Source organism: Apteryx rowi, unplaced genomic scaffold (assembly GCF_003343035.1).
Source record: "Apteryx rowi isolate R43461 unplaced genomic scaffold, aptRow1 scaffold_664, whole genome shotgun sequence".
Lineage (NCBI taxonomy): Eukaryota > Metazoa > Chordata > Aves > Apterygiformes > Apterygidae > Apteryx > Apteryx rowi.
In genome coordinates this window covers 1-14,757 of record NW_020450943.1, presented here as the reverse complement: position 1 = coordinate 14,757, position 14,757 = coordinate 1, and the positions used below count along the sequence as shown (strand labels likewise).

The window sequence follows — 14,757 nt, the reverse complement described above, 5'->3', positions numbered from 1 at the left end:
GTTCTCTCTAGAAAATATTATTATTTTGTCTAAAAACAACAATTCAGATTAAATTCTGTGGAGTGGCTTAATTTACTGGATTATGAAATATGTTCTCACAACAATACAACCTTTCTGTCTTACTCTTATGAGAACCATACATTCCTGGAATCAGAGGAAACAAAGAAGATGGGAACTTCAGTTTCCACTGAGTTGAGTTTAGCTCAAACTATACAACTCCGAATATAAAACTTCAGGACCTTCTAATACTACCCTGGATAAACAACTGGGTTTTATTCTGCTTCCTTTTATTCTTCATCTCACTTTGAACAAGTGACTAATTCTGAGTACCAGTTTTCTGATTACAGTGAGACAATCCCCATTCTTTTGTAAAATATTTTAAAATTCATAGATGGTTAAGTACAAAACAAACATTTTTTCACTGGAAAAACTAGGCAGCAGGGAGAACAGGCAGAGAAATTCTGTATGTAGACTTGTCTGTGGCAAGTTCCACCAAAAGACCAGGCTTTTTCCTATAGTTTGTATACTGCATTTTTGCTCAGCCAACTATGTCCAACATAATTTGCTACATGAAGGCACCAATTTTCTTTGGCTATCCTTATAATCAACTTATTAAAGTAACTCAAACATTCTCTTAAAGAAAACAGATAAAAGAGAAACAGTTATCATGCAGAAATTTCATAACTCTGTGTTTGTAAATTAAAGACAACTGAAAGGCCATGCTCTGAGCTGGGCATTGGACCATAAAACCTCCAGAAACCCCCTTTAACCTAAATTATTCTAGGATGAGAATAATTTGACATCGAAATCAATTTGACCAAAAACTGAAGAAAAAAAAAAATATCTATCATCCACCTCATAAAAATCAAAGCTTTTTGAAACAATTCTGAATGAAAATTTGCAAAATTTTTCAAGTCTAGATTCTGAAGCATTGTTAGAGGCACTCTACTACCTAGAGCTACTAGCTACCAGAGCTAATTTCTAAAAGATTTTTTTTTTTTTTGGGGGGGGGGGTAGCACTTAAAATATTGTAACAAAAAGGTTTAAAATTTGTTTCAAGAACCACCAAAATGGCACATCTTTTGCATGAGGGAAGTATTTGAACAGAGAACCCAAAGGAAACTATATTATGATCAGTACATCCAATTTGTGAAAGTATTTCAGTTTTAGAAATCAAAACCATGATGGATATATGTGTAATTACTTGCTCTTTAATCTCGCAGTGTCTCTCTATCAAAAGCATGCAAAATCTTTCAAGCCAAAGCATCCCAGACTGCTTTAGTAAGAGAGTGGCATATTGCTCTGTGAAGAGAGTGATTTTTTTTCTCTGGTACAGAGGAAAAATAACTGCAACACCAATTAAATACTGTATCTTGATACGAGAGACAGAGCCATTTATTTTAACAGCACCCAAATATGCTTAATCATCTTAGGATAGCAGGTAATCTTTAACTAATGTCAATAGTATCCAGCTCTTCTACAATGTATCAAGAGATTTCGAGGGAACAATTTGTGAGAAATGGGAAACTGAGAAGCGAAGTGACTTGTTCACTGTCATTCTGCAGACCAACCCCCTTCTTCACACGCTTTACAAAAGAAAGCATCATAATATCAGCCAAAAATGTATCTTTTTAACTATATAATTATCTGCATTACAGCTTGTTTGCTCAACATAACATTTCTACGAACCCAAGACCATGCACACGTACACAGCAAACAGCTGTTTTACGGAGAAAGAAAAAAAAGACTACTACCACATGACACCTAGAAGCGTTTATTTTATGCAACAAACTTAAATATGATCATGTGTACGTAAAAGTGTACACTGTATCTATGCTGAACAATGCCAGGAAACATAATATTGATGCAACAATCTTCTAAAATAAACATTAAAAAATGAGTCTGGACAGGAAGACAAAATGCAAAACAGACTTACTTCCAATCAGCACAATGCTTAAAATTGAGAACAATCCTAAACATTTCCAACTTTCCTTACAAAGCTGCCAAAGTCCAACTATTTTTAAAAACTGAGTTTTTTTCTTTACATCAATAATAAAAATCTGGTGACAAACATTATAAAATCAAATGCTGGACTGTCTTTACTCCTTTAAAATTTAGAATATTCCAACAGAACTGCGGGAGTAAAAACACTTAAAAGTGATATATGTTTTTATAAAACAAACATCAATATGTACATTTATTGCAAATTATATTAAACTAAAATGGAGGGAAAATTAAAAAATGAAATGTCTACTTGCAAATTAATAATAATTTTAAGTGATTACTTTCCCACTCTGATAAAAATCAGAAAGCAACATTTATAAAATTGCCACCACATGACTTTTCATAGCAGGGAACTGAAATCTGTACATCTTATTTTTGCAGAAAAGTAGGCAGGCAGAAAGAATTATACATAAAACAGTCTCCAAAAGTAAAGCAAAAAAATTTTTTTGTGATTTTTTTCCTCTAGTCTTGTTTAAAATCCATTCAGTAGACTTCTACTTTCTCTGTGAAACATGGGAATACCTGGCTCTAGGATCATGAATTTTCAATGTCAGTGTAAGGACCTCCTCTGACTTTCTTTAAAAAAAATGCAGCATGAAAATTAATGGTGTAAATACACTTTTAAACTCCAGAACTCAGGAACTGGAACCAAGTGTTAAGCAATTTGCTTAATTATTGACTTTTCATAAAAAAGTCTCTGGGCAAATAAGTACAGATGCTTTTAGCCTCTTTCTCAAGAGTTTCTGCTTTACATTTCCATTGAGAAGGATTAAATTCATGTGAAAGGGAAGCATAGTTTTCCTTCTGTTTACAGAGCTGAAAGCTGTGTGTTTTGAAGTAATTTCAGTTCCTGTACAGGAAATTTCTGAATCCTAGTTTTTGCAGAAGCTTGGAGCATGCCTTTATTTGGCCTTCATTTCCTCCCTTTGCGAGTGAGTTTTCTTTTTACCTTTTTGGGAGGAGAAAAGGGGAAAAAAAAGTTAATCACAAGAACAGGACATTAATTCTGTTAATCACAGTTAATCACAGAACATTAATTCTGACTCAAAATCCTATCTGTATTGTGTATATCTTATCTATTTCATTATACCTGTGACTCTTCTCAACTATCACAGTATTAATTCAATATAACTGCATTTTGTTATTGTATAACACAACTTTTGGATAAACTTGAAAATACACAAGTTGAATGAATGGTAGTTCAGCATAAACAGAAATACATTTCTCCATAGCTTTCACTGGGATCAGAGAATAAGAATGGTAACTAAGTATTCAATTACTCAGGTTTATAAAAGTATTGTGTGTGTCTTAAAAGCAAGCAGTACTTTGAATATTTACAGTAACTTGTTCATTTCTACTTAAAAACAAAAAAACTATCAGACATAGAGATATTTTTACATATCTTTTTATAGAAGGAAGACAAGTTTCTTTGACTCCCTGTTCTATAAGCTACAATAAAAACACAGAAGTGTCCTATATAAAATGCCTGCTACACCTTAAGGAAGCCTCCTTCTGCTATCTCTGTATCCTCAGTGTCTTCCTGGCTGCTCTCACAGGCTTTAAAAAGATCCATTGCATTTTGGGAATATCCTGGACTTGAGTCTATCTCCAACAGTGAATCTCCATCACTTCCAAGCACCTGGCTTCTGAAAAAATGTTAATATGGTTGTGGTATTTTTTTCAAGAAATACTGAGGTCTTACATATTTCAAAGTAGTTATCTGATGTAAGTGGTTTATTTAAGGCTATGGGTAGAGTAGCTTATTATGAAGACTTAAGAAGTATAAAAAAAGCACTGAAAGGCAGTACACAAACACCATTCTCTTGAAAGACTGGACAACTTACTAGTATATGAACCTTACTGTGAGTGGAAACGTGAAATCGTATTTGATCAAGGTTCTCTGCAAAATCTTCAATTTGACAAAATCTCTAGAAAAAAACTATTGTGCAAATTATTCATACTTCCTTCAGATCAAATTGAGACTTATTCCAGCACACTGGTTTGCTGAGCTTACCTTACTGCTCTACAACTTTGGACACTTTAATGCAGAAGTGTTACAATAAGGTTCAGCTAAATGAATTTCTCAGTGTCTAGGTGCATTTGAAGTTTCATTATATTAGAAAACAAATCTACATATTAAAACATATAGAAAAATAAAAATATCATCCAAGAACTATTTGGTAGTTTACACAGTTCTAAATTCTGTTTTTCATTTACTTAAATATGAATGTGCATATATATGTATATGTATGTATACATAAATACATGTGTAAATATGTATATGTATGTACATACATGCATATATATACACAATTATAAATGCTGTTAATATTAACATTATGGCATTAAACAAGCATCAGATCCAGAATATTGTAAAAGAATTACAATTTATTATTTTCATGAAAGATGGCCAATTTTCAAACCGCTGTTATCAATGAACTAGAGCAGAGCAAAGCACTTGAATCCCTGTATACCTGCAATGAATGCACTGAAATACCCTCAACTCTTGGTTCTTTTACATAGCAGTGCTAATAAGGGGAACTAGGATGTAACATACCAAAAATACAATAAGGTGAAGACAGGTTAAATTATCTTGTTCTGACAGAACAAATTCAGTTTTTTAATTCTAGCTGTCCTGATTGAAAAACAGAACTCAACACAAGTTGGACCATGGTTTTTATTTTTATATAAATCCTTTGGTTTAATTATATCCTTTAACCTGTGCTAGACCTGTTATAATTGTAAATTCTGGGTCTATCTTGAGAGAGGAATGGCCCATCCCACTTTAAAAAATTTTTTTTTTACCTTTGTAGATCAATTTGTCTCTGTGCTGCTGCTGGCTTTTTTGCTGTGTCTTGCTGTTTTGGTGCTTTGGCGTTACCTGCTTCTAATCCCCCTGGATTTTCTTGACTGACTGCTGCCCTTTTCCTTCCCCTGACAGGTGGTTTATTTGTTTCCTCGTTTTTTGCAGTGGTGCCCTGAGGTTCAGGTTTGGGTGGACGCCCTCTCCTGGTTTTTGCTGCGAGTGATGGTCCTGTTTCTTCTGCATTCTTTTCCTCTGTTTTTTGATGAATATTCTCAGTTCCAGATGCTGTTGCTGTTCTTTTTTTCCCACGTTCAGTGCTGTTTCCTTGTGTAGCCTGATCAGAATTAATTTCCTATAAAAGAAAAATCATTAAATGTGAAATAAAAAAGAAAAAAATCCCAAAGGTAAACTGGAATTGTTACCTCCTTCTGACAGAAACATCAGTTTATGAAACATACATGTTGTTATAAAAACATACCACATCAACTTAGTTCTAGTAAAAGGTATTACTAAATGAGATATTTGACATTAACCTTTCAAAAGGATTTTCTACACTATAACTATGTAATTTTAATATCTGTACTCAATATATCTTCTTAGTCATTTGGAAGCAAGATTAGAGTAAGACTGATAATCTGAGATTCTCCCATGGTGGTTCTACTGGACAAGCTCCTTTGTTGTCTCTCTGCCAGTCTACAGGAGAGAGAATTGCGGAGCAAGCGTAATGATTCTGCTAGAGCAAATGATATTTACTTCAACAGACACAAATTCTGAGACCAAACTTCTGTGAAGATTCAGATTATAAAAACCCTAAACGCCATTAAAAGAAAAAAAGCAAGGCTTGGGGGGAACAAAGGGAATAAGATCTAGACACAAGTGAAACCTACTGTCTTTCTTAATTCTTCCATGTTTCAATAGGTATGGTCTACGTGCACGTTCTTCCCAATACACTAAACAAGGCAATGAAAGCAATTACATTTCGTGAAGCTGTGTCTGTATATGTGAAAAACAAAGGCTGGTGGCAGTCTAGGTCTCTACACAGAAAAGTGTTCATATGGAGACAAAGAGGAAGCAATCGGATGCTGGACTTCCATTTGAGCAGAGGCTTCTGGAATAGTTTTCCAGGAAGAAGAGCAGGGAAAAGGGAGTATGGCTGGGATGACAGTTAATTTCAAACACTTCAGTTAAGACCATTCCCTATCATAAGTGCTGTGCCTGAAGCAAGGACTTTTTTTGTTAAATATTCTACTATTATTTCTTAAATGTTTAAATAAGTCATGCAGTCTCTGTAATCTTTATTATTTTATCAGATTCATATGAAACATTTACAATTGCTATTCACAGAAACATTACAGATGAATCACTCTTTGAAAATCTCAACTAAAGTCAGGTTTCAAGAACCGAGAAAACATTTTTGAAGACTTATTTTCTAAGTGCTTTGCCTAACTTATCTAACTTTTCAGAACTCTAGTGGGAGGGAGAGAAGAATCATACTGGCGAAATGTCAGAAATATATCTTCTTCATTAGCTCATAGGTGTGTATATAATGTGGATTTTATTTTAAAAAGATTAAGGAAAAAAATCTAGCTTCTCTATGTGAAGATACAAATCCAAAACACCATTTTTCTGGGCAACCTACTCCAGTATTTAATTTTTCTCACAATGAAGAATTGTTTTGTCTTATATCCAGATAGAATTTCCCCTGAAGCAACTCACACCTAGAGCATCTTGTCCTGTTACCATGCAGCCTTGAAAAGAGAGTACCTCCATCTTCTCCATAACAACCTTTTAGATATTGGAAGACTGTGATTACATCCCAAGCCCTCTCTGCTCTAGGCTGCACAAACCCACTTCCTTCAACCTTTATTCAAATGTTGAGTTCTTCAACCCTTTAATCATCTTGGTGGCCCTCTGCTTGACTCTCTTCAATTTTTCCAGGTCTCTGTTGAACTGGGGAGGACCAACCCAGGACACAGTATTTCACGTGTGGCCTTGCAAGCGCTGAATAGAACGGGATAATCACACCCCTCGCCCTGCTGGCTATCCTGTGGCTGATGCAGCCCAGGACCTGCCTTGCCCTCACTGCTGCCAAGGCACATGGCTGCCTCGTGTTCAGCTGGCTGCCCACCCCGACCCCCAGCTCCCCCTCAGCAGAGCTGCACCTCAGCCAGGCAGATCTCAGCCTGCTGTACTGCTGCTTGGCTTTAATCTATCCCAGGTGCAGGACTTCGTGTTTATCTTTGTTAAACCTCATGCAATGATATGTTTTATAAGTTAAAAGACACAGGTGTCCACCTTCACTTTGAATCACCACTTTACTGTTATTAAAAACTGGAAAAAGATAGAATAAAGGTGAAAATTTTTTGGAATTTTATAAAAAAAAGGAGAAAGTCCCTTCTGATTTGCCTGAGCTATTTTTGAGCACATGTTCTCTATTAATTTGTCTAGATAAAATAACCAGTAGTTTTGAAATTAAGGGGTCTTTTTATGGGCTAAGGAAATGATACAATTATGTGAAATGAAATCAGATATTACCGATTTTGCAGGAATCATCTAAGATACAATGATATATACTGAATAAATCCCCCAGGCCAAGCTGATTATAGAGACAAAGTCCACAAAACCTGCAAACCATACCTTGTTTTTCACAGGTTCTGTCTTTGCTGGTGTGACTGAAATAATCCTCACAGGATTTTCATCATTTTCGCTGACCCCAGTTTCTGATATATCTGAACTTTGTTCCCTGGTAGCACAATTAAAGACAAAAGAAACCAAAATACAGAACAAAAACAACCAGAAGAAGTAAAGGTAACTTTTTTTTTTTTTTTTTAATATCAATGTAGACAGGCTAAATTATTGAGAGAGTTGGATTTACCTTACTTTGTGTTTACATTTTCTATCTCAGAACAGAACTGAAAGGGAGTGCCTAGTCACTGAGCCCAGTCACAGGCACTGTGTCACATAATTCTTTTCACAAATTTAAGAGCTGTGCTCTAAGCAATGCTGTGTTCTTGTTTCAGATAGGAAACTCTGATATTGGCAAAGGCAGGTAGGAAAAAATAACATCAGGACCAGTAATGCTCAAGCTTCCAGTTAATTTACATAAACACACAATAGTTTAAAAACTAAAATATTAAAAAAAAAAAATCATTACTACATATCAGACCCACCTAATCCCCTTCCCACACACAGAACACATTCTGAACTGAGAGATACTTCTCTTAAGCTTTATGAAAAGTAGCAACTGAACAGTTGATTTTCTCTACTTTCTTTAACCCTTTACTTATCCAGTTAGTCAATTCCAAAACAAATTAAACTTAATCCTAAAATCTGAAAACATAAAGTGTTTCTCCAAATTTATGAGAAACTGAAAAGCTCTTTGGATTCACAAGGAAAATAAGACTTACTAGAAAAAAAGAGTATGAAATCATATATTTTATCTTTCCACTGAGACCCTGGTCCTCTTAAGCATGCTCTTTTTTATTGTTCTTGATCTTAAACAGATCCAATTATTTCAACTATACCAAAAATATTTATTGTTACCAATCAAGATTAATCCTAATTTATACATCATAAATGTGTGAGTTGCAAAAGCTGTTTAGTATTAACTATAACTGGTTTCTTCAATTCATATATTTTCTGATGCAAAAATACTAACAATATTAACCATCATAATTTCAGGACACTGTAATGTCTCTTCTGTTGTATTCTGTATGACTACAGGCAGGCACAACAATATGTTGTACCAACTTCTTGCCTAGGGAAGAAACAAAGATGGAGATTTTACCTATTATCAATATTTATAAATACTGGACAAAGAACAACAGCTCACTGTTCAAATCCAGACTATAACAGTGACACACACACCAAATCATCTCCTATCCTAAAATGTGCAAGAACCCTGGAGAACATGAAATTAAGAGCTGAGGAAAGAAGCTATCTTTCAAACTCCTGTACCTTGATCTGTTTCCCGCAGAAGAGCTCAGCTCAGAGTTTACACTGATATTGCTTCCAGTCTCTGATCCTGTGGTTCTAATATATGGTCTCCTTCCAGTAGCAGATAATGGTTTGTTTACTGTACCTAATACACCAGTTGGTTTTGGCTAAAAGAAAATGGTTCAGTGTTAAAAATAGGAACTTCAGTACATATATGTATTTTTTAAAAATATTTCCTTGACTTTTCTAAAATACCTCTGGGATGATGAGGATTAACAGTCTTATTCATGATGCCATCAATTTAGAGCTATAGGTCCCATCTTTACTTAAAAAACGCAGTCTATCATACTTTTATATTTCATCAGCTAACAGCACTTGATCAATTGCCTTGCTATCTCTCATGCTTTGAAGGAATATCAGCTATAAAAGTCTCAATGAAGGCCAGAATGGTAGAAAATATTAGGGGGCTGAAGGAGTGTGGTAATCTCCTGTAATCGCAAAGCCTCTAAATCTGCAGAAGCAATGGTGTCTGTGGCAAGAGAGATACAAACGCTTTCCAAAACATAATGCAGGATTAGGTTCATTGCAACAGTAGGAAATGTGTATGCTTTTCTTAAACTATACAGAAAGTTGGTATAAAAATACCATTTATTTTAACACCATCTATTCTGGGGTTTTCTGACACACTGTTGGTATTTTAGATATTGCTACGGCTGGTGTCTGTCGACTGATTTGGTCAGGCCGGGTAGACAGTAGGAAGAATTTTTTTATTTTGTCTCTTGAGATAAGCCAAGGAAGTTTTCATAGCTGGCATGACAAATTCTTCATGTAATTTACATTTCCTCAGAGACCAAGTTAATTTATTAAGACATTCTCACAAAAAAAATTAATTCCCCTGTGTAGAAGTTATGAGGGAGCAGGCAGGAGAGAGACAGCACAGACACTGGATACTGCTTTGCCAGCAAAGAAGCAACAACCTCCATAGAAATGGCTCATTACTGATCACCTGTTCAGTAGTTGCATCATCCTAGAGGCTAATACTGCACAAAATTTACTTAAAAATACTATTCTTATAACATGTTTTGTTTGCTCAGTTTGCTGAGTATTTTATAAAAATTAGGAAACATTTGGTGAAACTAGCAGGAGAAAGAAAATATTTAAGAGAGGAAAATAAGTGCTTCCTCATACAGCAGGTTGTGAACTTTTGGCACCTATCGCCACAAGAGGTTGTGAAGGCAGAGTATCAGCAGGTTCAAAACAAGAGTAAACATTCATGGACAAGTCCATAACCAGATATGAAAACCAACAGGAAGAGATGCAGAGTCCAACATCCCAATATAAACATTACACATGCTGGGGAGTACTAGAGGGAAATGCACTGGAGAAAGTGGCTGGATTTGCACGCTCTCCCAAAACATGTTGTTCTGGCCCCTCTGTAAAGAGAATACTAGACCAAAAGGACCACTGAAAGGCCTGACTGAACGGCGTATCCTAATACGAAATGGAAGTAGACAGAAAATGAAGCAAGTGTTGTGCATGCCATTAGAGCATGGAATAAATGTTAAGCAATTTTCACTGTTGTGAAAAAATGAAACAGTATTAGCTTTGTAAGGGAACACCTCTCCAATATAACTGTATTTTAATAGAAAGCCTGTCTTAAATTAACAAGGTTTTTTAGTTATGATACAGCTTTAGCCTAATTTGCTGAATGCCTTATTAAAGGAGGAATACCGTCACACAACCACCAAACTTGCTTCAAAGTTACAAATGTTTAATTATATTTGAACACCGCCAAAGGTGAAACAGTTTTAGCAGTAGACAGACACCCTCTTCTGATTCAGTTATGCTGTTAGGTATGTGCCCCTGAGCTGCCTGTCACCCCCTACAACGTTGGCAGTGCATCAATGATGATCTCCTTCAGATAATAAAAATCAGATAGATTAATTCTACTGAAATCGCCAGTGGGGTTTTTGCCCAACACGGATAACAGAGCACTTTTTTGGGGGGAGCCTGTGAGCATGAAGCAAGGAGGGGCAGGGGAGCAGAACTGATTCTGCCAACTGAGCAAACCTCATGCACATGAACTGCTCTGATACCGGAAACTTTCTGTAGAGGAGAACAAACAGGGGGAGGAACAGCAATTTCAAATGATACGGCTATTTACCGAGTGATCCTCTGTCTCCACCCTTATCATGAAAACAACCATCATAAAATACTGCTTTCTCTAACTGAAGATTTTAGGAACTAATGCAATAATAATTCAAAGAACATGGAATGTGAAAATTAACAAATACAGATGAAATTTTTATTAGAAACATGATTTATTTTTCTCTGGATTTTTCTAGTTTACAGGACAGCCAGCCCTGTTTCTCTAATTTCATGAAAAATCTACTAATTTTGTGAACTAGATTAAAAAGCACTCTGATACAATTTAAAGAGAACCTGGGAAAGAAAGTTTCAGAAACCTGAAAAAGAAAGGACAGTTTGTGGGAAAAAGGAATAAATATAGATTTTTTTGTTTTCTTCACTATAAAGATTCAGTATGTTCTCTCTCTGTGACAGTACCAGACAAACTGTGTGTGGAGTGACTATATACCAATAAAATGAGCTGTTCAAAAAGGTGTAGACATTTGTAGTTTAATTTAGCTGCATAACCAACCATATTAAAAATATTAAGATTACAAAGTTAAGACCCTCAGTGCTAGGTGGTGTCACAATTAAGCATTTGAATCATAACTTTATGTCATGTTATATCAATAAAGAAAAACTCTGTAATTAGGCGAAAAACTGTAGTTAATCAAGAACCTATGCTTCGGTGCACAGGATGGACAGTGCAAAGGTAAAAAGCTTACCATCCTCAGATCCATCCTCACCAAATAGTATGTGGAGTTAAAGGTCTTAATAAAGCCAGCAAGTAAAAGAAATGTATATTTATGACTATTCAGAATGACAAATCATTATACACAAACTACTGTCATCCATGTTATGATTTTTTTAAAAACCTTAAAAATAACATTAAAAAAAAAATCACACACAACATTCAATCAAAAGAATATCTTGTCAAAATACGGTACCTTTCCCGTTAAAAGAAGAACTCTTGTCTCTTCTGAAATGTAATTCCTGTCATTGCAGAAATCCTGTATTAAAAAAAAAAAAAAAATTTGGATTCATTCTCTCAATCTTACTTTTGTTTTTAAACACTGATTGATTTCTCAAATTAGATGCTACTATTAAGTGCTACAAGAGCTTCCAGACTATATAACCTTCTACTGATAAATGAATCTTAAGCTAATAAAGATAATTCAGACTAGTATTTCAAAAGAGATTTGTACTGAGCATTACTGAATGGCAGTATGACAACTCGAATTTGGGATTCTTATTTTTTTTCTTGAACTACATTAGTCTTTTAAAATGAAGTAAATTTGACCTCCCTATTGTGTCACTTGCATGTTTTTATCAGAGGTCCAAAGAGAAGAAAAGAGGTGTTGTTTTCTCTAAACAAACTGGAAGTTTCTAGTCACTTTGACTACAGAATATACAGACCAAAACATTAAATCAGACTGCAAATAGCCTATTACAGGTACCAGTTCCCTGTCACCATTGCATCTGCCATTTCATAATTAAATAAAGAAACTATATTTTGCTTGAACAGACAGACTCTGGAAGGGCTGTTAACTAACTGCCTAGGATAGTGAATATGTGAAATGTATTCTTTACTACAACCAAAACAGCAGGTCTAGTCTGGACAATTAATCTGGTTCCACTTTAAAAGTATGTCCCTTAAATTAACAGTAGTGCTATTGATGACAGTAAAGTTGCACTCACCAAGGCTAAGTAGTAAGATGACTGATTTGTATGGCAAACAAATTAGCCAAATAGTTATCCACATATATAAACATACAAAGGATAATATCAAAAAAAAGTTCCCTTTTTGTCTGCTTTGCATTCTGATTCATCTTATACATTCACTGCTGCATTTGTAAAATACTTTAGTGAAATGATCTAGCAATATCAGTTAAAATATTGATATTTATTCTAATTAGCTCTCAGCTCATTACAAACACTTCTGGTACATGCTCATGAGAGAGATAGATGGCATAGCATACAGCTGATGCTAAAAATTATATTCTTGAGGATAAAATATATACATATTCTCACTCATCATTTGATGTTATGAGATAACCAGCTCTCGATTATAAAAATCAAAGTATAACCCCTTAGTATTTTCAGAAATTAAATGAACAAATTTACCTTTTCAGGTTGTGTAAAAAATTTGGTAGGCAACACAGGGTCCTTCGGTGAATCTGCATTGCACAAAGCACTTTTGCTGTTGATTACACATAGCGCTACATCACATACTGTATAAAGTTTCTGGGAAAAAAAAAAAGGAAAGTGAATAGGAATTACTTATTGTTTTTATAGGTGTACAGATAATGTACTCCAAAAAGTATCATCTGTGTGCAAAAATAACCACCACTAAGGACATACATTATATCATTAACCATACTGTTGGCTCTTCAAACACATACAGAAGTCCTCATATTTCATACCATACTATTTAATAAGAACTAAAAAATATTTTGTATGCTTACGCTGTACAAAAGAAGCTTTTACTCATTCAAGTTTCTAATCTTTACTAGAATCTAATAGGCTTAACGGTAAGTCATACTTTACAGTATTTCCCCCAACAGCAGAAGCTGGTTATGTCAGGAAACTAGACAGCTGGAGTTACAATGAGGAGGTCAAACAGTGAGTAACAGAAATATTTAACAGATTTTGTTTATTTTACTGATAGGTACTTTGTGCCGGTTAAGGTCAGCAAGTTTCTGAAAGAATGAGATTGGTAACATACAGACAATGCTTGCAATTAACACTGTCTCTAAAAGACAATAAAAATGTCTGAGCTAGTGCTTTCAAGATTCCTGCAAATCCTGTTCAGCAACTGTTTGTGAAACCCTTACCCCATCACCCTTATCTGAATCGCATTTCTTACTTCATTGGCCTTTGGTTCATCAGGAGACTGAGCATCTCGGGTAAGCTTGATGTTTTCTGCCATCTTTTTCATGAAGGCATGGCTATTGTTCTCATTCTTTGTCATTAAAACTTCAAGCATGAACCACAGGCACCTAAGAAGCCATAAAATCATACACAGTTACATTTCAGCTTTTATAATGGGGCTCCCACACGTAGCAGTATCTTAAAAAATTTTGTCAGCTGTCTTTTTCTTAAGAAACCACAGTCAATTTGAAGATATTATTAAAAAAAACATTATCCAAAGATATAAATATAGTCTAGGCCTTTAATACAAACAGCATCTCCACTGTACTCTCTAGAATAAATCTGCCAAATCAGTGTGCTTCCCTATTAGGTCTGTAGACACTGCCCAACCTATCAATATTTTTCTCTTCCAAATGTGAATAGAAACAAAAATTCTGGTGCTACCATGTACTAGATAAAATTTTCTAATCACTTCCTTGGGCTATGTCTATGTTATAGTCAACAATGTACTGTGACCACTCTCAAAACAGGCTTAAACAAATTATACAGCTGCTAGCCTGTTACCCACAGTGGGTGTAACTCACGTACTGGAGAAACCAAAACTGAACAGGTCCAGTCTTGCTAATACCTCATACAAGAGGAAAAGGAGTTCTTACAGATAGATATAATGGAATTAGCTTTTCCAGTTTTCTTTCTTTAAATCCAGTTTATTTGCAGGGAGAACACATTATATTTTGACTAAAAATTTGTTCTAAGAAACTTTCATTATTGTATATTGTATAAAATTATTATTGTATAAAATACAATTGTTCCACACTATCATTTGTTATTAAGCTTCATATGTGCAAGTGTGTAGAGGGTCAACAACAGTCATAATATGATAAAATACTACTTAGCTGGAATAGACACATGGGTGGGTCACAGAATCACAGAATCGCTGAGGTTGGAAGGGACCTCTGGAGATCATCTAGTCCAACCCCCCTGCTCAAGCAGGGTCACCTACAGCACGTTGC

At 35.0% G+C, this 14,757-nt stretch overlaps 1 protein-coding gene across 2 annotated transcripts; it reads right to left on the bottom strand.

Moving 5' to 3' along the window:
- Positions 1-1,758: 1,758 nt before the first annotated feature.
- PDS5A (PDS5 cohesin associated factor A) lies at positions 1,759-14,660 on the bottom strand. Of its 2 annotated transcripts, XM_026085337.1 has the most exons (9): positions 14,642-14,660; positions 13,740-13,872; positions 12,998-13,117; positions 11,821-11,883; positions 8,768-8,913; positions 7,448-7,553; positions 4,810-5,162; positions 3,500-3,650; positions 1,759-2,953 (listed from the first exon to the last, which is right to left on the bottom strand). In XM_026085337.1, the coding sequence occupies exons 1-9, from the start codon at positions 14,653-14,655 to the stop codon at positions 2,918-2,920; spliced, it is 1,122 nt and encodes a 373-aa protein (XP_025941122.1). In that variant the 5' UTR covers positions 14,656-14,660; the 3' UTR covers positions 1,759-2,917. The 2 variants fall into 2 exon arrangements, with proteins under 2 accessions (XP_025941122.1, XP_025941123.1); XM_026085338.1 differs by lacking the exon at positions 3,500-3,650.
- Positions 14,661-14,757: the final 97 nt, after the last annotated feature.